The sequence below is a fragment of the Salmo trutta genome, chromosome 4 (genome assembly GCF_901001165.1).
Source record: "Salmo trutta chromosome 4, fSalTru1.1, whole genome shotgun sequence".
NCBI lineage: Eukaryota > Metazoa > Chordata > Actinopteri > Salmoniformes > Salmonidae > Salmo > Salmo trutta.
This window is the reverse complement of record NC_042960.1, coordinates 56241459-56265664: the sequence shown is the minus strand read 5'-3', so window position 1 is coordinate 56265664 and position 24206 is coordinate 56241459. Positions and strand designations below refer to the sequence as shown.

At 46.9% G+C, this 24206-nt stretch overlaps 1 protein-coding gene across 1 annotated transcript in view; it reads right to left on the bottom strand.

Moving 5' to 3' along the window:
- Positions 1–24206, bottom strand: part of LOC115192667 (potassium voltage-gated channel subfamily KQT member 1-like) — an 82787-nt gene that overhangs the window by 41817 nt on the left and 16764 nt on the right. Inside the window, exon 3 of the mRNA XM_029751424.1 lies at positions 276–366. Within this exon, the coding sequence (XP_029607284.1) occupies positions 276–366 (91 nt within the window). The remainder of the gene's footprint in view (positions 1–275; positions 367–24206) is intronic.

Below are 24206 nucleotides of genomic sequence, written 5' to 3'. Positions count from 1 at the left end.
CAACCAAAACCCCCAGCAATAAACTCTGAATCATGCCAATGACTAATAGATATAGTCTCATGCACCTATATAGACCCTTTCCATTTCATCTGAGGTTCACTATTTTTATAATACTGTTGAACACTGAGCTCGAAGTCAGTTGAATTTAAGATGGAGGTTAGTCTGCGTCCCACTCAATATGTTCTACTCCCATCATGTGGATGTGGATGGTATTGCAATAAAACAAAATCAAAGGTAGGTCACTGATTTGGTGAATCCATCCCAAATCCACTCACCATCACAAAGAGTGTTCCGCTGGCAAAATCGGCATAGTGTTCTATGGTGGACAGGACACTGAAGATAAGGCACACCAGGACCATGAGGAAACTGTGGAGGGAAGAAACACACGTCAAACTTAGTATCACATATACAGTTGAAGTCGGAAGTTTACATATACCTTAGCCAAATACATTTAAACTCAGTTTTTCACAATTCCTGACATTTAATCCTACTAAAAAGTCCCTGTCTTAGGTCAGGTAGGATCCCCACTTTATTTTAATAATGTGAAATGTCAGCACCTTACGGATTGTGGTTATTGTGGATGGCTGTTCACAAATCTAAATATGTAAATGCACTCTTGCAACAGCTGCATAGTGCGGATCACAGCCTATTGAAAACAAGTGGGGCTTTTATTGTTCAATCTAATTCATGCTGATAAAAAAAATCCATAGGCCTAATGAACACATGCTCAAACACTTTTGATAGACTTAAAGGGGCAATCTGTAGTTGCTACATCCATTTTTTGACTAATAAATTATATATATGTATATACATTACCAGTCAAAAGTTTGGGCACACAAACTCATTCAAGGGTTTTTCATTATTATTACTATTTTTTACATTGTAGAACAACAGTTAAAATATCAAAACTATGAAATAACACATATGGAATCATGTAGTAATTGTCACGACTTCCACCGAAGTCGGCTCCTCTCCTTGTTCGGGTGGCGTTTGGCGATCGACATCACCGACTTTCTAGCCATCGCCGCTCCATTTCTCATATTCCATTGGTTTTGTCTTGTTCCATTACACACCTGGTTTTCATTCCAGAATTACTGCATGTATTTAGTCCTCTGTTTCCCCTCCATGTCTTTGTGTGTAATTGTTTGTTTGTGATGTGGATTATTGTCACGCGCTTTACTTTTGCCATATTCTGTGTTTTTGGCACATTATTGATTTTATGTGCTGTATCTTGTGGAACAGAATAAAAGTGCGCCTGTTCACTACACTCTGCTCTCCTGCACCTGACTTCGCCTCCCGTACACACCCTTGACAGAATTACACACCAAACTATGGAGTCAGCAGGAGCAGGGACCCCGGTTAGAGGAGTCGAGGAGCGCGTCCAGGAACATTCTGCTATGCTACATCATCTTGGTGCCATGATGGATCATGTTGTCCAGACTATGGACCACTGGGAGAGACAGGAAGTCTCCCCAGTGCCTCGACCAGCGCAACCGGGGATACCTCTACCAGTCCCGTCCGGAGCCAGTCCCAGTGGGATGCGTCTCTCCCTTCCCAGGGAATATGATGGGACGGCAGCACAGTGCCAGGGATTCCTGCTACAACTGGACCTCTAACTGGCCACTGTGCACCCAGCTCCCTCGGAAAGGGAGAGAGTGTCTGCCCTCGTCTCATGCCTCTCGAGGAGAGCTCTGGAGTGGGCAAACGCCGTGTGGGGAGAAGATGCGGCGTTGGACCACTTCGGGGAGTTCACCCGTCGCTTCCGGGCCGTCTTTGACCATCCACCCGAAGGTAGAGCGGCGGGGGAACGGCTCTTTCATTTGAGGCAGGGAACGAGGAGCACCATGGAATTCGCCCTGGAATTCCGGACCTTGGCCGCCGGAGCAGGCTGGAACAACAGGGCCCTCATCGACCACTATCGGTGCAGGCAACGCGAGGACGCCCGACGTGAGCTGGCCTGCAGAGATGCCACCATCTCCTTCGACCAACTGGTGGATTTGTCCATCCGGTTGGATAACCTGCTGGTCACCCACGGACGTCCAGAGGGGGCTCTGTCGGTGCCATCTTCCAGCACCCCCGCTCCGGTGCCCATGGAGTTGGGAGGGGCTGCGCGTAGGGAGACTGGAGGAGGAGCCATCACATGCACCATCTGTGGCCGCAGAGGGCACACTGCTGGTCGGTGCTGTGTCGGTTCCTCTGGGAACAGGCAGGGCACTCTGGCGTCACCCCAGGTGAGTCTGTACCACACTCATCCAGAGTCCTCTGTTGACCACCTATTTGTACCTGTTTGTTTCCCTGATTTTCCCCCGCATTCCCAGCATACGCAGCCCACGGTCGTCGATTCAAGCGCAGCTGGGAATTTTATCGACAGAGCGTAAGCCCTTAGTTTAGGGATCCCCATTATTCCTGTAGTTAGACCTTTCCCGGTTCACGCTCTAGATAGTCGACCATTAGGGTCCCGGCTAATCAGGGAAGTCACCATCTCCTTGGGCATGGTGACGCAGGGGGGTCACGAGGAGAGAATCAGTCTCTTCCTCATTGACTTTCCTGCGTTTCCCGTGGTACTAGGCCTACCCTGGTTAGCTCAGCATAACCCCACTATCTCCTGGCAACAGAGGGCTCTCACGGGGTGGTCGTGGGAGTGCCCTGGGAGGTGTGTAGGGGTTTCCGTTGGTGCTACCACGGTGGAAAGTCCAGACCAGGTCTCCACCGTGCGCATCCCCCCAGAATATGGCGATTTGGCTCTCGCCTTCTGTAAAAAGAAGGCGACTCAATTACCACCTCATCAATGGGGGGATTGTGCGATAAATCTCCTGGTAGACGCTGCGCTTCCCAGGAGTCACGTGTATCCCCTGTCGCAAGCGGAGATGGTGGCTATGGAGACATATGTCTCTGAATCCCTGCGTCAGGGGTACATTCGGTCATCCACTTCACCCGCCTCCTCGAGTTTCTGTTTTGTGAAGAAGAAGGATGGAGGTCTATGTCCGTGCATTGATTACAGAGGTCTAAATCAAATCACAGTGAGGTACAGTTACCCGCTACCTCTTATCGCCACGGCGATTGAATCAATGCATGTGGCGCGCTTCTTCACGAAACTGGATCTCAGGAGTGCGTATAACCTGGTGTGTATCTGGGAAGGGGACGAGTGGAAGACAGCGTTTAGTACCACCTCAGGGCATTATGAGTACTTAGTCATGCCGTACGGGTTGATGAATGCTCCGTCTGTTTTCCAATTCTTTGTAGACGAGATTTTCAGGGACCTGCACGGGCAGGGTGTAGTGGTGTATATCGATGACATTCTGATATACTCCACTACACGCGCCGAGCATTTGTCCTTGGTATGCAAGGTACTTGGACGACTGTTGGAGCATGACCTGTACGCCAAGGCCGAGAAATGCCTGTTCTTTCAGCAGATTGTCTCCTTCCTAGGGTATCGCATTTCCACATCAGGGGTGGAGATGGAGAGTGACCGCATTGAAGCCGTGCGTAAATGGCCGACTCCCACCCCGGTAAAGTAGTTGCAGCGATTTTTAGAGTTTGCCAATTACTACTGGAGATTTATCCGGGATTTTGGCCAGGTGGCTGCTCCCATTACCTCACTGCTGAAGGGGGGTCCCGTACGGTTGCAGTGGTCGGCTGAGGCGGACAGGGCTTTTGGGCAGCTAGGAGCTCTGTTTACTTCGGCTCCCGTGCTGGTCCATCCGGATCCCTCTTTGGCATTCATAGTGGAGGTGGACGTGTCCGAGGCTGGGATAGGAGCCGTGCTCTCACAGCGCTCGGGTAGGCCAACAAAACTCCGCCCCTGTGCTTTCTTCTCAAAGAACCTCAGCCCAGCGGAACATAACTATGATGTGGGGGACCAGGAGCTGTTGGCTGTGGTTAAAGCATTGAAGGCGTGGAGACATTGGCTTGAGGGGGCTAAACACCCTTTTCTCATCTGGACTGACCACCGCAACCTGGCCCATGGATCAGACTCCCATACTCCCGGCCTCTTGCCTGGTAGCGCCGGTCGTGTGGGAGCTGGACGCGGACATTGAGCAGGCGTTGCATACAGAGCCTGCTCCCCTCCAGTGTCCTGTCGGGCGTATGTATGTTCCGTCTGCTGTCCGTGACCAGTTGATCTATTCGGCCCACACGTCACCCTCCTCTGGTCATCCGGGGATCGCCCGGACGGTGCACTGTCTGACTGGGAAGTACTGGTGGCCCACCTCGGCTAAGGACGTGAGGGTTTATGTTTCCTCCTGCTCGGTGTGTGCCCAGTGTAAGGCTCTGAGACACCTGCCCAGAGGTAAGCTACACCCCTTATCCGTTCCACAACGACCTTGGTCACACCTGTCTGTGGATTTTCTAACCGATCTACCTCTTTCACAGGGAAACCCTACTATCTTGGTCGTTGTGGATCGTTTCTCTAAGTCCTGTCATCTGCTCCCTCTGCCCAGTTTTCCTACGGCCCTACAGACTGCGGAAGCCCTGTTTACTCACGTCTTCCGGCACTACGGGGTGCCTGAGGATATAGTGTCTGATCGGGGTCCCCAATTCACATCGAGAGTTTGGAAGGCGTTTATGGAACATCTGGGGGTCTCGATAAGCCTTACCTCGGGTTTTCACCCCGAGAATAATGGGCAGGTAGAGAGAGTCAACCAGGATGTGGGCAGGTTTCTGCGGTCCTATTGTCAGGACCGGGCGGGGGAGTGGGCAGCGTTCGTGCCCTGGGCCGAGATGGCACAGAACTCGCTTCGCCACTCCTCCACTAACCTCTCCCCCTTTCAGTGCGAATTGGGGTACCAGTCGGTTCTGGCGCCATGGCATCAGGGTCAGACCGAGGCTCCTGCGGTTGATGACTGGTTCAGGCGCACGGAGTAGACATGGGAGGCCGCCCATGTTCACCTCCAGCGAGCTGCGCTTCGCCAGAAGAACAGCGCGGACCATCACCGCAGTGAGACCCAGGTGTTCGCACCAGGGGACCGGGTCTGGCTCTCGACCCGAAACCTGCCCCTCCACCTGCCCTGCCGGAAGCTGGGTCCGCAGTTTGTGGGGCCATTCAAAGTCCTGAGGAGGGTGTACGAGGTGTGTTACAGATTACAGCTTCCCTCTGATTACCGTATTAACCCCTCATTCCACGTGTCTCTCCTCAGGCCGGTGGTGGCTGGTCCGCTCCAGGAATCTGAGGTGCGGGAGATCCGCCCCCTCTGGACATCGAGGGTCCCGGCGTACTCCGTTCATTCCATCCTGGATTCGAGGCATCGGGCAAGGGGCCTTCAGTACCTCGTGGAGTGGGAGGGGTACGGTCCGGAGGAGAGGTGTTGGGTTCCGGTTGTGGATGTCTTGGACCCCGAACTGCTGCGGGAGTTTCACTGTCGAGCGCCGCTGGAGCCGCGCGTCGGGGGGGGGGGGGGGGGGCACTGTCACGACTTTCACCGAAGTTGGCTCCTCTCCTTGTTCGGGTGGCGTTCGGCGATCGACGTCACTGGCTTTCTAGCCATCGCCGCTCCATTTCTCATATTCCATTGGATTTGTCTTGTTCCATTACACACCTGGTTTTCATTCCAGAATTACTGCATATATTTAGTCCTCTGTTTCCCCTCCATGTCTTTGTGTGTAATTGTTTGTTTGTGATGTGGATTATTGTCGGGCGCTTTACTTTTGCCATGTTCTGGGTTTTTGGCACTTTATTGTTTTTATGTGCTGTATCTTGTGGAACGGAATTAAAGTACGCCTGTTCACTACGCTCCGCTCTCCTGCACCTGACATCACTGCCCGTACACACCCTTGACAGTAATAAAACAAGTGTTAAACAAATATATATTTTATATTTGAAATTCTTCAAAGTAGCCACCCTTTGCCTTGTTGACAACTTTGCACACTGTTGGCATTCTCTCAACCGGCTTCATGAGGTAGTCACCTGGAATGCATTTCTATTAACAGGTGTGCCTTGTTAAAAGTTAATTTGTGGAATTTCTTTCCTTCTTAATGCGTTCGAGCCAGGGGTGGTATACAGATATAGCCCTATTTGGTAAAAGACCAAGTCCATATTATGGCAAGAACAGCTCAAATAAGCAAAGAGAAATGACAGTCCATCATTACTTTAAGACATGAAGGTCAGTCAATCTGAAACATTTCAAGAACTTTTACATTTTCTTCAAGTTCAGTCGCAAAAATCATCAAGCGCTATGATGAAACTGGCTCTCATGAGGACTGCCACAGGAAAGGAAGACCCAGAGTTACCTCTGCTGCACAGGATAAGTTCATTAGAGTAACCAGCCTCAGAAATTGCAGCCCAAATAAATGCTTCACAAAGTTCAAGTAACAGACACATCTCAACATCAACTGTTAAGAGGAGACTGCGTGAATCAGGGATGAGTTGGACCGCAGAGTGAAGGAAAAGCAGCCAACCAGTGTTCAGCATATGTGGGAACTCCTTCAAAACAGTTGGAAAATCATTCCAGGTGCAGCTGGTTGAGAGAATGCCAAGTCTGTGCAAAGCTGTCATCAAGGCAAAGGGTGGCTACTTTGAAGAATCTAAAATGTAAAATATATTTTGATTTGTTTAACACTTTTTTGGTTACTACATGATTCCATTTGTTATTTCATAGTTTTGATGTCTTCACTATTATTTACTATTATTATTGTAGAAAATAGTAAAAAATAAAGAAAAACCCTTAAATGAGTTGGTGTGTCCAAATTTTTGACTGGTACTGTACATTTCAAGATATCAACAAACGCTTCAGTAAAAGTCTGACGTATACATTCCAGAACAAGCACACAAAATGTATTGAATGACCAAGCTTCTGAAGCTAAGATATGATACACTAATATCCATCACATCCACAACTGTTATGTATGTTACGGATATCATAACGCTGAAAGAATATACTGACAATGAAAAGAGAGAAACCAATTATACAGTATACCATATAAAATATTGATGAAAGTTAGCTTACAATGAAAGTTTCAAGATGACCTGATGTAAGTTGATTGGTTTACAAAAAAATTCCTAAAAACCTTTATGGATGTTGCATTGCCTGGCCCAGTCACCTTTTTTCTATCCCTTTATCTCCCCAATTAGTAGTTACAGTCTTGTCTTTTCGCTGCAACTCCTGTACGGCGGGAGAGGCGAAGGTCGAGAGCCGTGCGTCCTCTGAAACACAATCCAACCAAGCCGCACTGCTTCTTGACACAATGCCCACTTAACCCAGAAGCCAGCCGCACCAATGTGTTGCCCGGCATGCCACAGGAGTTGCTAGTGCGCGATGGGACAGGGACATCCCTGCCGGCCGGCTGCAACAGAGCCTGGACTCAAACCCAGAATCTCTAGTGGCACAGCTAGCACTGTGATGCAGTGCCTTAGACCACCGCGCCACTCGGGAGGCCCTACCCCTCTATCTTAACAAGACTGAAGAACACGCAAACACAACTCAAGATACTTGTCACGTCCTGACCAGTGAAAAGGGTCATTTGCCATAGTAGAATGGTCAGGGCGTGGCAGGGATGTTGTTTTGTGTGTTTTGGGGTTTGTTTGTTTCCAGGGGTATGTGTTCTAGTTTTCATTTTCTATGTTTCATTTTCCAGGTTTGGCCGAGTATGGTTTCCAATCAGAGGCAGGTGTCTTCGTTGTCTCTGATTGGAAGCCATACTTAGGCAGCCTGTTTTCCTTTGGGTTTTGTGGGTGGTTGTTTTTCGTATAGTCTATGTTACCTTACGGAACTGTCGTTTGTTTATTTTGTTTAAGTGTTCTCTCATTAATAAAAGAAGATGAGCACTCAACACGCTGCGCCTTGGTCTGTCCCTTTCGACGCATGTGACAATACTTACATTTGGTCTGTATTGCTTAATTAACATCTCACCTTCAAAACTAACACTGGGGGACAGCTTTTCAAATAAGGCCTGAACTCCAACATATAGACATTAGGGATAATTATGAAAGTGGTTTCATTTGGAAATGACTAACTTTATTGTGCATGCAGGTTTGTTGGAGTATGAAAATAATCAAATTAAATATAGTTGAAACATAATCCCATGACCTTAGAATTATAAGGTTCTATCTGCAAAAAACTATTCGGAGATAATTGGCTTTAAAGATCTAAACCCTCATTGGGTTTAATTGTAAGAGTAATGTAACTTTTTTAACTTAACATGATTTGGGGTATTAAGAGGTACTATACTATATGTAATGCATTCAGAAAGTATTCAGACCAATTTACTTTTTCAACATTCTGTTACATTACAGCCTTATTCTAAAATTGTTTAAATTGTTTTTTTCCCTCATCAATCTACACACATAACGACAAAGCGAAAACAGGTTTTTTGAAAATACAGAAATACCTTATTTACATAAGTATTCAGACCCTTTGCTATGTGACTCAAAATTTAACTAAGGTGACTCCTGTTTCCGTTGATCATCCTTGAGATGTTTCTACAACTTGATTGGAGTCCACCTGTGGTGAATTAAATTGATTGGACATGATTTGGAAAGGATCACACCTGTCCCACAGTTGACAGTGCATGTCAGAGCAAAAACCAAGCCATGAGTTCAAAGGAATTGTCCGTAGAGCTACGAGACAGGATTGTGTCAAGGCACAGATCTGGGGAAGGTTACCAAAAAATGGTAGAGTGGCCTGAGGGAAGCCACTCCTCAGTAAAAGGCACATGACAGCTCGCTTGGAGTTTGCCAAAAGGCACCTAAAGGACTCTCAGACCATGAGAAACAAGATTCTCTGGTTTGATCATACCAAGATTGAACTCTTTTGCCTGAATCACAAGCATCTGGAGGAAACTGTCCCCATTCCAATGGTGACACATGGTGGTGGCAGCATCATGCTGTGGGGAAGTTTTTCAGCGGCATGCCCTGGGAGACTAGTCAGGATCATGGGAAAGATGAACGGAGCAAAGTACAGACATGGAAACCTATTCCAGAGTACTCAGGGCCTCAGACTGGGGCGAAGGTTCACCTTCCAACAGGACAACGACCCTAAGCACACAGCCAAGACAATGCAGGAGTGGCTTTGGGACAAGTCTCTGAATGTCCTTGAGTGGCCCAGCCAGAACCCGGACTTGAACCCGATCAAACATCTCTGGAGAGACCTGAAAAAAGATTTCAATCTTGGTTTCATCAGACCAGAGAACCTTGTTTCTCATGGTCTGAGAGTGAACAGAGCAAAGTACAGAGAGATCTTTGATGAAAACCTATTCCGGAGTGCTCAGGGCCTCAGAATGGGGCGAAGGTTCACCTTCCAACAGGACAACTACCCTAAGCACACAACCAAGACAATGCAGGAGTGGCTTTGGGACAAGTCTCTGAATGTCCTTGAGTGACCCAGCCAGAACCCGGACTTAAACTCAATCGAACATCTCTGGAGAGACCTGAAAAAGCTGTGCTGCGACACTCCCTATCCAACCTGACAGAGCTTGAGAGGGTCTTCAGAGAAGAATGGGAGAAAATCCACAAATACAGGTGTGCCAAGCTTGTAGCGTCATACGCAAAAAGACTCAAGGCTGTAATCGCTGCCAAAGATACTTCAACTATTACTGAGTAAAGTGTCTGACTACTTATGTAAATGTAATATTTCAGTTTTTTATTTTTAATACATTTGCAAAACTGTATAAAAACCTGTTTTTGCTTTGTCATTATGGGGTATTGTGCGTAGATTGTGCGTAGATTGATTGAATGTAATCAATATTAGAATAAAGCTGAAATGTAACAAAATATGAAAAATGTCAAGGGGTCTGAATACTTTCCAATTGCACTGTAGGTAGATCCAGGCTATGTCAATAAATCAATTTTTGACAAAAATGCAGATAGAACCTTATATTATCAAGCTCTCGATCAGAGAGAAAGGGGGGACTAGAATACTGCTAAAGGCAATGCTAAATTCTCCAAGTGCTGAGTTGTAGCCATTGTAAATGAACTGAACAGAACATGGAAGCATCATTCCAGTATTTAGGCTATGATGGATTTTCATCAAACATGTATGGTTTTATACATTTACTGATGTTGGGATTAATAAACACACTTATGGAGGAATCATGATGTCACGGATGTCATATGAAAGAGACCAAGGCACAGCGTGCGTATCGTTCCACATCTTTATTTCTATGTGAAACTATGCAAGACAAACAATAAACTATAAACAAAAACAACAAACCGTGACGAAGAGGTGCTACATGCATAAACTCAAAATAATCTCCCACTAGTGGGAAAAACAACAACTTAAATATGATCCCCAATTAGAGACAACAATGACCAGCTGCCTCTAATTGGGAATCATACGAAAACCCCAACCTAGAAAAAAGAACCTAGAACACAACAAAGAAAATGTAAACTAGACAAAAACCACAACATAGAAAAAAGAAACTAGAACCAAACATAGAAATAAATAAACTAGAGAAAACCCCCCAGTCACGCCCTGACCTACTCTACCATAGAAAAATACGAGCTCTCTATGGTCAGGACGTGACAGTACCCCCCCAAAGGTGCGGACTCAGGCCGCAAAACCTGAAACCAAAAGGGAGGGTAGAACCTTCTCATCCAGGCGGATCCTCCCGCATCGGAGGCGGTTTTTGTGCGGGACAAAGAACCCTCTCATCCTGCGAACCCGCCAGCATAGGAGGCGGCTCTGGTGCGGGACAAAGAACCCTCTCATCCTGCGAACCCGCCAGCATAGGAGGCGGCTCTGGTGCGGGACGAAGAACCCTCTCATCCTGCGAACCCGCCAGCATCGGTGGAGGCTCTGGGCTGCCGACTGTCGCTGGAGGCTCCGGGCTGCGGGCCGTCTCAGGAGACTCCGGGCTGCGGGCCGTCTCAGGAGGCTCCGGGCTCTGGGCCGTCTCAGGAGACTCCGGGCTGTCTCAGGAGGCTCCGGGCTGCGGGCCGTCTCAGGAGGCTCCGGGCTGCGGGCCGTCTCAGGAGGCTCCGGGCTCTGGGCCGTCTCAGGAGACTCCGGGCTGTCTCAGGAGGCTCCGGGCTGCGGGCCGTCTCAGGAGGCTCCAGGCTGCGGGCCGTCTCAGGAGGCTCCGGGCTGCGGGCCGTCTCAGGAGGCTCCAGGCTGCGGGCCGTCTCAGGAGGCTCCGGGCTGCGGGCCGTCTCAGGAGGCTCCGGGCTGCGGGCCGTCTCAGGAGGCTCCGGGCTCTGGGCCGTCTCAGGAGACTCCGGGCTGTCTCAGGAGGCTCCGGGCTGCGGGCCGTCTCAGGAGGCTCCGGGCTGCGGGCCGTCTCAGGAGGCTCCGGGCTCTGGGCCGTCTCAGGAGACTCCGGGCTGTCTCAGGAGGCTCCGGGCTGCGGGCCGTCTCAGGAGGCTCCAGGCTGCGGGCCGTCTCAGGAGGCTCCGGGCTGCGGGCCGTCTCAGGAGGCTCCAGGCTGCGGGCCGTCTCAGGAGGCTCCGGGCTGCGGGCCGTCTCAGGAGGCTCTGGGCTGCGGGCCGTCTCAGGAGGCTCCGGGCTCTGGGCCGTCTCAGGAGACTCCGGGCTGTCTCAGGAGGCTCCGGGCTGCGGGCCGTCTCAGGAGGCTCCGGGCTGCGGGCCGTCTCAGGAGGCTCCGGGCTGCGGGCCGTCTAAGGAGGCTCCGGGCTGCGGGCCGTCTCAGGAGGCTCCGGGCTGCGGGCCGTCTCAGGAGGCTCCGGGCCATCTCAGGAGGCTCCAGGCTGCGGGCCGTCTCAGGAGGCTCCGGGCTGCGGGCCGTCTCAGGAGGCTCCGGGCTCTGGGTCGTCTCAAGAGACTCCGGGCTGTCTCAGGAGGCTCCGGGCTGCGGGCCGTCTCAGGAGGCTCCGGGCTGCGGGCCGTCTAAGGAGACTCCGGGCTGCGGGCCGTCTCAGGAGGCTCCGGGCTGCGGGCCGTCTCAGGAGGCTCCGGGCCATCTCAGGAGGCTCCGGGCTGCGGGCCGTCTCAGGAGGCTCCGGGCTGCGGGCCGTCTCAGGAGGTTCCGGGCTGCGGGCCGTCTCAGGAGGCTCCGGGCTGCGGACCGTCTCAGGATGTTCCGGACTGCGGACCGTCTCAGGAGGTTCCGGACTGAGGACCATCGTTGGAGGTTCCGGACTGTGAAACGTCGCCGGAAGCTCTGGACTGGGAACTGTCGCCGGAAGCTCTGGACTGGGAACTGTCGCCAGACTGGGCAGGCGCACTGGAGGCCTGATGCGTGGGACCGGTACAGGTGGCACCGGACTAGTGACACGCACCTCAGGGAGGGTGCGAGGAGGAGGCACAGGACATACCTGACTGGGAACACGCACTTCAGGGAGAGTGCGGGGAGCAGGCACAGAACGTATCTGACTGAGAACACGCACTTCAGAGACAGTGCAGGGAGCAGGCACAGGACGTACTGGGCTGTGGAGGCGCACTGGAGACCAGGTGCGTAGAGCTGGCACAACCCGTCCTGGCTGAATGCTCACTTTAGCCGGGAAAGTGCGGGGCGCTGGCACAGGACACACTGGGCTGTGAAGGCGCACTGGCGACACAGTGCGTAGAGCTGGTGCAGGATATCCTGGACCGAGGAGACGCACCGGAGACCAGGAGCGCTGAGCCGGCACAACCCGTCCTGGCTGAATGCTCACTTTAGCCCGGCAAATGCGGGGCGCAGGCACGGTGCGCACCGGGCTATGAATGCGCACTGGAGATACAGTGCGCATCACCGCATAACACGGTGCCTGACTGGTCACATGCTCCCCACGGTAAGCACAGGTCTCAACCCTGACTCCACCAATCTCCCCATGTGCCCCCCAAAAAAGTTTTTTGGAGCTGCCTCGCGGGCTTCCGTCGTTGCCGTGCTAGTTCCTCATATCGTCGCCTTTCCTCTCTCGCTGTCTCCGCCTGCATCCATGGCAGGGTCTTGTCCCCTGCCATTACCTCCTCCCAGGTCCAGGATGTCCTCCACTCTCTTCTCTCCCGGGCCCAGGATCCCTGCTCCTCCTGGGCACGCTGCTTGGTCCTTTGGTGGTGGGAGATTCTGTCACGGATGTCGTATGAAAGAGACCAAGGCGCAGCGTGTGTATCGTTCCACATCTTTATCTCTATGTGAAACTACGCAAGACAGACAATAAACTATAAACAAAAACAACAAACCGTGACAAAGAGGTGCTACATGCATAAACTCAAAATAATCTCCCACAAACACTAGTGGGAAAAACAACAATTTAAATATGATCCCCAATTACAGACAACGATGACCAACTGCCTCTAATTGGGAATCATACGAAAACCCCAACCTAGAAAAAAGAACCTAGAACACAACATAGAACATTTAAACTAGACAAAAACCCCAACATAGAAAAAAGAAACTAGAACCAAACATAGAAATAAATAAACTAGACAAAACCCCCCGGTCACGCCCTGACCTACTCTACCATAGAAAAATACGAGCTCTCTATGGTCAGGACGTGACACATGAAAAGAGAATAAAGCATTTCTGTAATCTGAAAATCCCTGTCCTTCAATACCCTTGCCCTAGTACAGGAATATTGTGAACAAAGTAATTGTTGTGGTTTCATCTCTTGGTGTAATTTTTGTATTTCCTAACATCTGGGGAGGAAGTGAAAAACTGAAATTAAAAATAATCCCTTTCTCTTGTCATAACACAGGATCATTTTAACTGGATTTATAAAAATACAAATATGATGTCATATGTCATTGTTAGTCAGGTTATACACAAGTGTACATTTTCTGCAAAAACACAATTCCCCTGAGAAAATGACGTTACTCAGCAGTATGAAACACGGCGTATCCTTTCGATGTTGTTTCTGACTCTAATTTCACAAAAATGATTTGTGCTGTAGACTGCTGACATTTCCTGTTGTGTAGTAATACCTGCAAGAGTATCAATACAAAACAACACAAATTAATAAAGAAATTTGTCTGATAGGCCAGTCAAAGCTCCGGGAAGAACAAAATGAAGGTAGCTGCTAGCTACTGTAGTAAAGTGATAACTTGATGGGACTGAAGTACATGGAAGAGAAAATGACTGACTCCTGACCTCAGCAATATCAATAACACTTATCCACTGGAGCCAAATATGTAGCTACTTCCAAACCTCTGAGTGACATCTGGTAACAGCATAAATGCAGAGTACGATATTGAAGTACTACACAGAGTAAAACCAGACTTCAAGCCCGACATGTATCCAGAGTTCATACACTCTAAAATCACTCATGCCTACAAAAACAGGAAGACCATAAGACTTAAAAAAGCAAAAACAGAAAACAAATCCTCCTGACCAAGGTCCCATGCCAAAACCACAAAACAATCACAATTACATAAGACAAACTATCCTATTTTAATTCTCAAACTCTGAATAAAGCATATTTGGGTTCCAGAAAAGCACCATAAAAACACTATGTATTATTATGTGTTTATCATTTATATAATTTTTATGCTGGAATCTTTAATGGTGAAACTGCCACATTACAACAACAAAGAAGCTACTGCAAACAACAAAAACAGTGGGGGGGTTTCCATTCAGACATCATTGCAACAGTGATAGAACAGCAGAATATGTACTTCATTTCTTTTTTTACTGGGTGGCGCGATGCTCCTCACCTCTGCGTTGTCAACAAAACAATACCAATGACCGTGGGGCAGACAGTGGCGCTGTTTCCCCTACTGCGGATTCTACATACTGTAGCACTTTGTGATTGTTATACAATGGAATTTTACTGTTTCATTTAATTGCATTGAATGCATGTGAAGTGTCAGTCTTGCCCACCTGCCATCTCACTGCCAAAAATGGGGACCACAATGGAAATAAGCTTCCGGACTGTATTGTGTTTTTATCTTCAATAATTGTTTTATGTATGTAATGTTGTCTCCGGCTGGAGCAGCCTACTACTTTTAATGATCTAATAAATTAAATCAATCAATAAATCAATAGCAGCTAGACTGAGGTACTGTGTATTCCTCCTACAGTAATATCCTAAAGGACCTAAAGCCTCTCTGTGTGTATCCTGACGCCCCAGGAGGTTTTAGCGTTGGGACAAACCAGGTCACAACCATTAGAGAACCTGATTGGAAGGACAAAACCCCTGGGATCTGATTAAAACAAAACAGCTGGTGGTTGATCCAGCGTTATTACAATAGTGGAGTCCCAATCCCCCCTTCAATATGAACCATGACAAAAACATTAGTTTCTGTGTGCGTGTGTGTGTGTTTCACAGAAGAGGAGTATTCCTGTGGGGTTGCGATGCCTGTGCTGTGTGTATGGTGGTATACCTAATAAATAGGGCTGTGACGTAATTGAATAACCATGTTACTGATGGTTATGGATGAAGATCATCATGAAAATAAAATAAACATTCATTTTAGGATTACATTTTTGTTTTATTAACTTTATTTTCCTGTAGATAAACTTTACCTAGTAGCGTGTTTACTAATGATTACAGTGGCAAGAAAAAGTATATGAACCTTTTGGAATTACCTGGATTTCTGCATAAACTGGTCATAAGATCACATTTTATCTTCAAAACAATAGACAAACACAGTCGTCTTAAACTAATAACACACAAACAATTATACATTTTAATGTCTTTACTGAACACACGTGTAAACATCCACAGTGCAAAATGTTTTGATTACCTTGGGAATTCATTTTTCCGATGATAGCAAGCTGTCCAGGCCCTAAGACAGCCCCAAACCATTATACTCCCTCCACCATACTTTACAGTTGGGATGTGGTTTTGATGTTGGTGTGCTGTGCCTTTTTTTCTCCACACAGTGTTGAGTGGGCCTTCCAAACGACTCAACTTAAATTTTGCCAGTAGCGCTGTGGAACATCCAGGTGCTCTTTAGCGAACTTCAGACGTGCAGCAATGTTTTTTTTGGACAGCAGTGGCTTCTTCTGTGGTGTCCTCCCATGAACACCATTTTTGTTTAGTGTTTTACGTATTGTAGACTCGTCAACAGAGATGTTAGCATGATTAAAGAGTACCCACAAAACACCAGTCTCAACGTCAACAGTGAAGAGGTGACTCCGGGCTGCTGGCCTCCTAGGCAGAGTTGCAAAGAAAAAGCCATATCTCAATAAAAAGAAAAGATTAAGATGGGCAAAAGAATACAGACACTGAACAGAGGAACTCTGCCTAGAAGGCCAGCAATCCTGGAGTCGCCTCTTCACTGTTGACGTTGAGACTGGCGTTTTGCGGGTACTATTTAATGAAGCTGCCAGTTGAGGACTTGTGAGGCGTCTGATTCTCAAACTAGACACTCTAATGTACTTGTCCTCTTGCTCAGATGTGCACCGGGGCCTCCCACTCCTCTTTCTATTCTGGTTAGAGCCAGTTTTTGCTGTTCTGTGAAGGGAGTAGTACACAGCGTTGTACGAGATCTTCAGCTTCTTGGCAATTTCTCACATGGAATAGCCTTCATTTCTCAGAACAAGAATAGACTGACGAGTTTCAGAAGAAAGTTCTTTGTTTCTGTCCATTTTGAGCCTGTAATCGAACCCACAAATGCTGATGCTCCAGATACTCAACTAGTCTAAAGGACAGTTTTATTGCTTCTTTAATCAGAACAACTGTTTTCAGCTATGCTAACATAATGGCAAAAGGGTTGTCTACTGATCAATTAGCCTTTTAAAATGATAAACTTGGATTAGCTAACACAACGTGCCATTGGAACACAGGAGTGATGATTGCTGATAATGGGCCTCTGTACGCCTACGTAGATATTCCATAAAAAATCAGCCGTTTCCAGCTACAATAGTCATTTACAACATTAACAATGTCTACACTGTATTTCTGATCAATCTGATGTTATTTTAATGAACAAAAAATGTGTTTTCTTTCAAAAACAAGGACATTTCTAAGTGACCCCAAACTTTTGAACGGTAGTGTACATATGTACAACAGGTTGCAATATCTATACCACAATGCAATTGTGAGCATACAAGGCATTCTAAATTATATTACAACATCAGTCTAACTGAATATGGATGTTGTGTTGGTTGAATGTTCCAAGCAGGTTCCAGAATGTTCTTCAGCTGGTGAACCTCTTCTTGTGTTGGGTAATGGCAGCTAGAAACACAGACATTTTGACATTTCTCACATCAATTGTATACACATCCACGGGGCGGCCCTCCACGTCCTGAAATACACATTGAATTCTGGATATTGTGGTTTACTTACAACCAGGAAATGCATCTGGCCCGTTTCTACTGGTGAGATGCAGAAATGCTTGTATTTACATTTAGCAGAAGCTCTTATCCAGAACGACATACAGTGCATTCATCTTAAGAAACTTTAGAATCTTAAGAAACTAGGTGGGCCAACCACATATCACAGTCATAGTGGGCTCCCAAGTTGCGGTCTAAGGCACTGCATCTTAGTGCTAGAGGCGACTCCCGTGATTGGGAGCCTCATAGGGCGACGCACAATTGGCCCAGCGTCGTCCGAGTTAGGGTTTGGCCAGAGTAGGCCGTCATTGTAAAATAAGAATTTGTTCATAACTGACTTGCCTAGTTAAATAAGGGTTACAAAAATAAAAATGTAAAGTACATTTTACCTCAAAAAAGTCAGAACTGCTAAGGGGGTCAAAAAGTTGAGTGTTAGTTCACAAAAGCAGTGGGATTATTTAAGATACTCTTTGAAGAGGTAGGGTTTCAGATGTTTTCGGACGACGGGCAAGGGACTCTGCTGTCCTAGCTTCCGAGTGAAGCTGGTTCCACCAATCAGGTGCCAGGACAGAGAAGAGCTTGGACTGGGCTGAGCGGGAGCTGCCCTCCTGTAGAGGTGGGAGGACCAAGGGACCAGAGGTGGCAGAACGGAGTGCTCGGGTTCGGGTGTAGGGTTTGAGCATAGCCTGAAGGTTGGAGGAGGCAGTTCCTCTTGCTGCTCCGTAGGCAAGTACCATGGTCTTGTAGTGAATGCGAGCTTTGACTGGAAGCCAGTGGAGTGTGCGGAGGTGCGCGGTGACATGGGAGAACTTGGGAAGGTTGATCACTAGGTGGGTATTTGCGTGAAGTGAGGAAATTCAAAATTTTTATGACATGGACATATATGGACGTATTTAGTTAAATAGAGGGGTGACGTTTCCCTTAAAACTTTCTACATCTCATCTTTCCAACTGTCCTTTGATGTTCAACCAGCTGATCTGCTAGTTGCACGGGGGTGTAAAGCGCTATAGGCGATGGCACTTCAGTAAAAAAATTGTTTGATGCGTAGACATTATTTTATACAATGCATGTTTTCATTGCTTGCGAGTAAATAAATAAATTGGTCTTCTTTAAAAAAAGGTTGAATGTGTCTGATGATATATGAATTATTCAACAGCAGTGGACAAGGTTGTTCTGGCTCTGACACCTATAATGCGATAATGTTGTGTCCAATGGACAATGCGTCAGTCTTCTCCAAACTGGCATGGTATAATTTGATACAGAATCTTTTTTTGATTTAAAGACTAATCAAACGCTGATCAGGCCCGGTTCTGGCTGATATGCCTCCCTAGGCGAGGCCAAAAAATTGTCACGCTCCTATCCCCACACAGTACAATAGTAGCCTAGGCTATCTTCATATTATAGCATAGCTGCCCCCTTCATACTTTCCTTGTCAATTCGTTATCTTATAAAATACGTCCGAAAATCCTAAGGTAGGGCTAGGTTTTTTAATATGTTTTATGGAAAGGATAAATATTGCTCTTGTGTCTGACATACACTGGTGGCTTTGATTGATGGTGGCTTTGATTGACGGGTGCTTTCATAGGGGTGTGCGTGTGTCCCCTTGACTTATTCCACATTTTGTTGTGTTACAGCCTCAAATAAAAACTTTTTTTTTTTTAATTGTCTCACCCATCTACACATTATACCGCATAATGACAAAGTGAAAACATATTTAAGACATTTTTGAATATTTATTTAAAATTAAATACAGAAATATCTCATTTGAGTAAGTATTCACACCCCTAAGTCAATACTTTGTAGAAGCACTTTTGGCAGCGATTACAACTGTGACTCTTTCTGGGTAAGTCTTTAAAGAGCTTTCCACAGCTGGATTGTGCAACATTTGCCCAGTAGTCTTTTCAAAATTCTTCGAGCTCTGTCAAATTGTTGTTGATCATTGCTAGACAACCATTTTCAGGTCTTGCCATAGATTTTCAAATCTGTAACTCGGCCACTCATGAACATTCACTGTCTTCTTGGTAAGTAACTCCAGTGTAGATTTGGCCTCGTGTTTTAGGTTATTGTCCTGCTGAAAGGTGAATTAATCTCCCAGTGTCGGGTGGAAAGCAGACTGAACCAGGTTTTCCTCTAGGATTTTGCCTGTGCTTAACTCCATTCCGTTTATTTTATATCCTTAAAAACTCTCCAGTCCTTAACGATTACAAGCATACCCATAACATGATGCAGCCACCACTATGCTTTAAAATATGGAGAGTTGTACTCAGTAATGTGTTGCATTGGATTTGCCCCAAACATAAAACTTTGTATTCAGGACAAAATGTTAATTGCTTTGCCACATTTTTTGCAATATTCCTTTACTGCCTTGTTGCAAACAGGATGCCTGTTTTGTAATGTTTTTATTCTGAACAGGCTTCTTTCTTTTCACTCTGTCAATTAGGTTAGTATTGTGGAGTAACTACAATGTTGTTGATCCATCCTCAGTTTTCTGTTTTAAAATCACCATTGCCCTCTGAGCGGTTTCCTTCCTCTCTGGCAACTAAGTTAAGAAGGACACCTGTATTTTTGGAGTGACTGGGTGTATTGAAAAACCATCCAAACTTGAATTAATAACTTCACCATGCTCAAAGGGATATTCAATGTCTGCTTATTTTTTTTCTGACATCTACTGTACCAATAGGTGCCTTTCTTTGAAAGGCTTTGGAAAACATCACTGGTCTTTGTGGTTGAATCTCTGTTTGAAATTCACTGCTTGACTAAGGGACCTTACAGATAATTGTATGTGTGGGGTACAGAGATGAGGTAGTCATTAAAAAAATTATGTTAAACTATTATTGTACACAAGGTGAGTCCATGCAACGTATTATGTGACTTGTTAAGCTCATTTTTACTACTGGGCTGGCCATAACAAAGGGGTTCAATACTTATTGACTCAAGACATTTCAGCTTTTCATTTTGTATTGATTTGTAAACATTTCAAAAAAGATAATTCCACTTTGACATTATGGGGTATTGTGTGTAGGCCAGGTATAGAAACATCTAAATGGAATCCATTTTAAATGCAGGCTGTAACACAACCATATGTAGAAAAAGTAGTGCTAGGCGATTACTGCTTTTTGAGGTCGGTTCGTTTAAAAATAATCACGGTTTTCAATTTCAATTTTTTTTTTTAAACATTAAATGCACTATGCAACAGAGAATAAAACAATTGATAAAGGTCCCGTGATGGTAGTGACTGCCCATTACTGCTTATCACTTATTAACCATCATGTATTCACATTACTTTACTTTAATAAAATATTGCAGTTGTTGTTTAGCCTATATTACATTTGTTTTATCTGATGGCTTTATTATTTCATTCCAAGTCATCATCTCATCTCTATAGGGCTGCTGCCTATGCTGTCTGACAAAATCACTATTTTGTATTTCTTCAAAGTAAATAAGGCATACTTTTATGACTGCTGAACACCAAATATCAATCATTTAGATAATGTATTTTCAGGTAGAGATACCTGGGCAAAGCATCAGGCTGGGTCTGATTTATCTCTAGAGAAACTGTGCAATGTGCGCATTGAGCTAAAAAAAAATAACTCATTGAACAATTAGTTGTTTAAAAATCAAAACATAATTCAGAAAGTTTCCTAAAGTAGCCTGTCTTTAATACGAATCAAATGTTCCAGTCATGATATAATCTTGTAAAATGACTATTTTCAGTAGCTTAGGCTATGTTACTTCTCTCATTACGGAGTCCTCTCTTTGATGAACATAATGCCAATGCCACTGCCATTGAATGACCGCAGCAGCAGGGTTTGTGAAGATTTGCAAATATTTCAGGAAAAATGGGTGAAAACCCATCAGACTTCATTCGAATGGTTTTGTGCTTTGAAATAGGATCTGTATTTGTTTTATTATGCAGAAAAGACAAAAGACAAAGACAAGGTAGAAATATATATTTATTTTGACTCCGTTAATGTGTCAATACGAATATGGGAGAGATCCTCTCCAACCTGGCATTTCTTAATTTGTTGATAAATATTTATAAGTAGTAACCTAAATAATAATAATAATGAAATGCCATGATAATAATGAAGTGTAATGGCTTGTTTCAAATATCCATGTAAACAAGTGTAAAAACAGAATTGTGACCTCCCCTTTATTGAACGGTTATGTCGGTGACCGTGTACAACCTCAAATTCCAAGACCGTCACAGCCCTAGTAATAAATGTAACCTATTGCATCTGAGAAATAGATTATTAGGGACATCCATCAATGGCTATCTCCCTAATAAATTACAGCTTTTTCCAAATGAGGATTTCGTAATCAAAGTGTCAAATTATGAATCAGCTTATGTAACTGGAAAGATACTGAGATACAATAAGATAATGCTAGGTCAGCTGGCAAGTGTCTTCACTGACATTTTCAACCTCTCTCTGACCCAGTCCGTAATACCTACATGTATCAAGCAAACCACCATAGTCCCTGTTCCTAAGAACACCTAGGTAACCTGGCTAAATGACTACCGCCCCATAGCACTCCCATTTGTAGCCATGGAATGCTTTGAAAGGCTCACATCAAAACCATCATCCCAGAAACCCTGGACCCACTTCAATTTGCATACCGCCTCAACAGATCCACAGATGACACAATCTCTACTGCACTCCACACTGCCCTTTCCCACCTGGACAAAAGCAACACCTATGTGAGAATGCTGTTCATTAAAGCACAGCGTTCAATGCCATAGTGCCCTCCAAGCTCATCGCTAAGCTATGGACCCTGGGACTGAACACCTCCTTCTACAACTGGATCTTGGACTTCCTGACGGGCCGCCCCATGTGGTGAGGGTAGGCAACAACACACCTGTCACACTTATCCTCAACACGGTCCCCTCAAGAGTGCGTGCTCAGTCCCCTCCTGTACTCCCTGTTCACCCACAACTGCGTGGCCGCACTCGACTCCAACACCATCATTAAGTTTTAGGACAACACGACGGTGGTAGGCCTGATCAGCGACGACGATGAGACAGCCTATAGGGAGGAGGTCAAAGACTTGGCAGTGTGGTGCCAGAACAACAACCTCTCCCTTATCGTGAACTACTGTCACACCAGCCTTCGCTTTGGCTCCCCCTCCTGTTCAGCACTTTGGGCGTTGCCGGCCTTCTAGCTGCTGCCAAACCTACTCCTGGCAAACGCCCTTCACTCATCAACCCCGGACTTGTCTCGTCATCATTACACACACCTGATTCCAATCCCCTCTATCACTGTATATATACTCCCTCTGCCATTTGTCTTTGTCGGTCATTGTAAAATGTTACTTGTTTTCCTGAGAGGAATCTCTCCGACTATTTCCTGAGTACTTTATACTTTGCACTTTGGGTTCACCCTGTGCCTTTTTGTTTATGAAGATATATTCTGAGCACAACAGCGTTTGGGTTTCGTCCCGCTTTGATCTATGGTGTTTAAATAAATTCAGTAGTTCTAAACCTGCGACTGCCTCCTGCCTACTCCTCCCTACACCAGTGACAGAAGGACCGACCCAAGAAAACAGGAAGCAGCAGGACATCCCAACCTCTCCGCTTTAGGAGTGAAGCTCCACCACCACGACTCGTGCCTGGAGCCCCTCTGGACTGCCATGGACGAGGTGCTCCAGGCCGTACGCCAACTGAAGGCTACACCACCACCTTCCTAGCTCCCTGCGGTCGTTGCAGCCACCCCACCACCATCTACATCACCCGGTCCGATCAGCAACGTCCACCTGCCCCTCCCGGAGCCGTTTGATGGCACCCCAGCTCACTGTAGGCGATTTCTCCTGCAGTGTGACCTCCACCTGACCCGTCATGCAGAGACGGCCTCCGAGAGGGACAAGGTGGCCTTGGTGATCTCGGTGCTGACAGGCGGGGCTCTGGAGTGGGCGCACGCCATCTGGGAGAGGGACGGTCCAGAAGTGCAGTCCTATGAGCGCTTCACCCAACTTCTCTGTGCCGTCCTCGACCATCCTACAGAAGGCTGAGAGGGAGGTGAGCGTCTCCTCCGTCTACGCCAGGGGTCCAGGCCAGCGTCAGAGTACGCTCTGGATTTCCAGACGGTGGCTGCGTCCACTGGCTGGAACAACCAGGCCCTGTTGACAGTTTCCGCAGCGGGCTACAGGCGGACGTCCAGACCGAGCTGGCCTGTCACGATGAGGACCTCACTCTGGACCAGCTCATTGGCACCTGAGTCCCCTGCCCTAGGGGACTCAGGTGCTGCAGGCAATTTCCTAGACCAGTCAGTGGCCTTATCATTACGCATTCCTCTAATCCCTTTACAACCCCCTATCCTAATCCTTGCCCTAGAGAACTGTCCCCTAGGTACAGGACTGGTGCTCCAGACCACGATTCCCATTTCACTCACAGTTACTCACAACCACATCACTTTACTCATCTTAGACTCTCCTGCACACCCCGTAGTTTTAGGTTTCCCCTGGCTACAGTTGCATAACCCCAGTATATTGTAGACAGAGAGGGGGTTGTTGGGTTGGTCGCAGGAGTGTCAGGGGAGGTGTCTCTCTGTGTCAATCTGTGCCACCTCCGTGGAAAGTCCGGACCAGGCCACCCACGTCCTATCCTGGAGGAGTACCGGGACCTACAGGTGGCCTTTTTGAAGACCCGTGCCACGTGTCTGCCCGTGCCATGTGCTTGCCCTGCACTATCAACCTACTGTCTGGTTCTACCCTCCCTCAGGGGCACATCTACCCTCTCTCGCATGCAGAGACCGAAGCCATGGAGGCCTACGTCCAGGAGGCACACACCCAGGAGGCGTTCTTTTTCATGAAGAAGGAGGGAGGTCTCCACCCCTGTATCGATTACAGGACACTGAATAAGATTACTGCTAAATTCAGTTATACTCTGCCTCTCATACCCACTGTGATCGAACAGATGCATGGTGCAAAGTACTTTACTAACTTGGATTTAAACAGTGCCTACAACCTGGTGCGCATCAGAGAGGGGGATGAATGGAAGACTGCCTTCAGCACCAGCACCGGGCACTACGAATACAGGATAATGCCCTACGTCCTGACAAATGCACCCTCTATGTTTTAATCAATCATTAATGAGGTATTTAGAGATGTTGGATCATTGTGTAGTG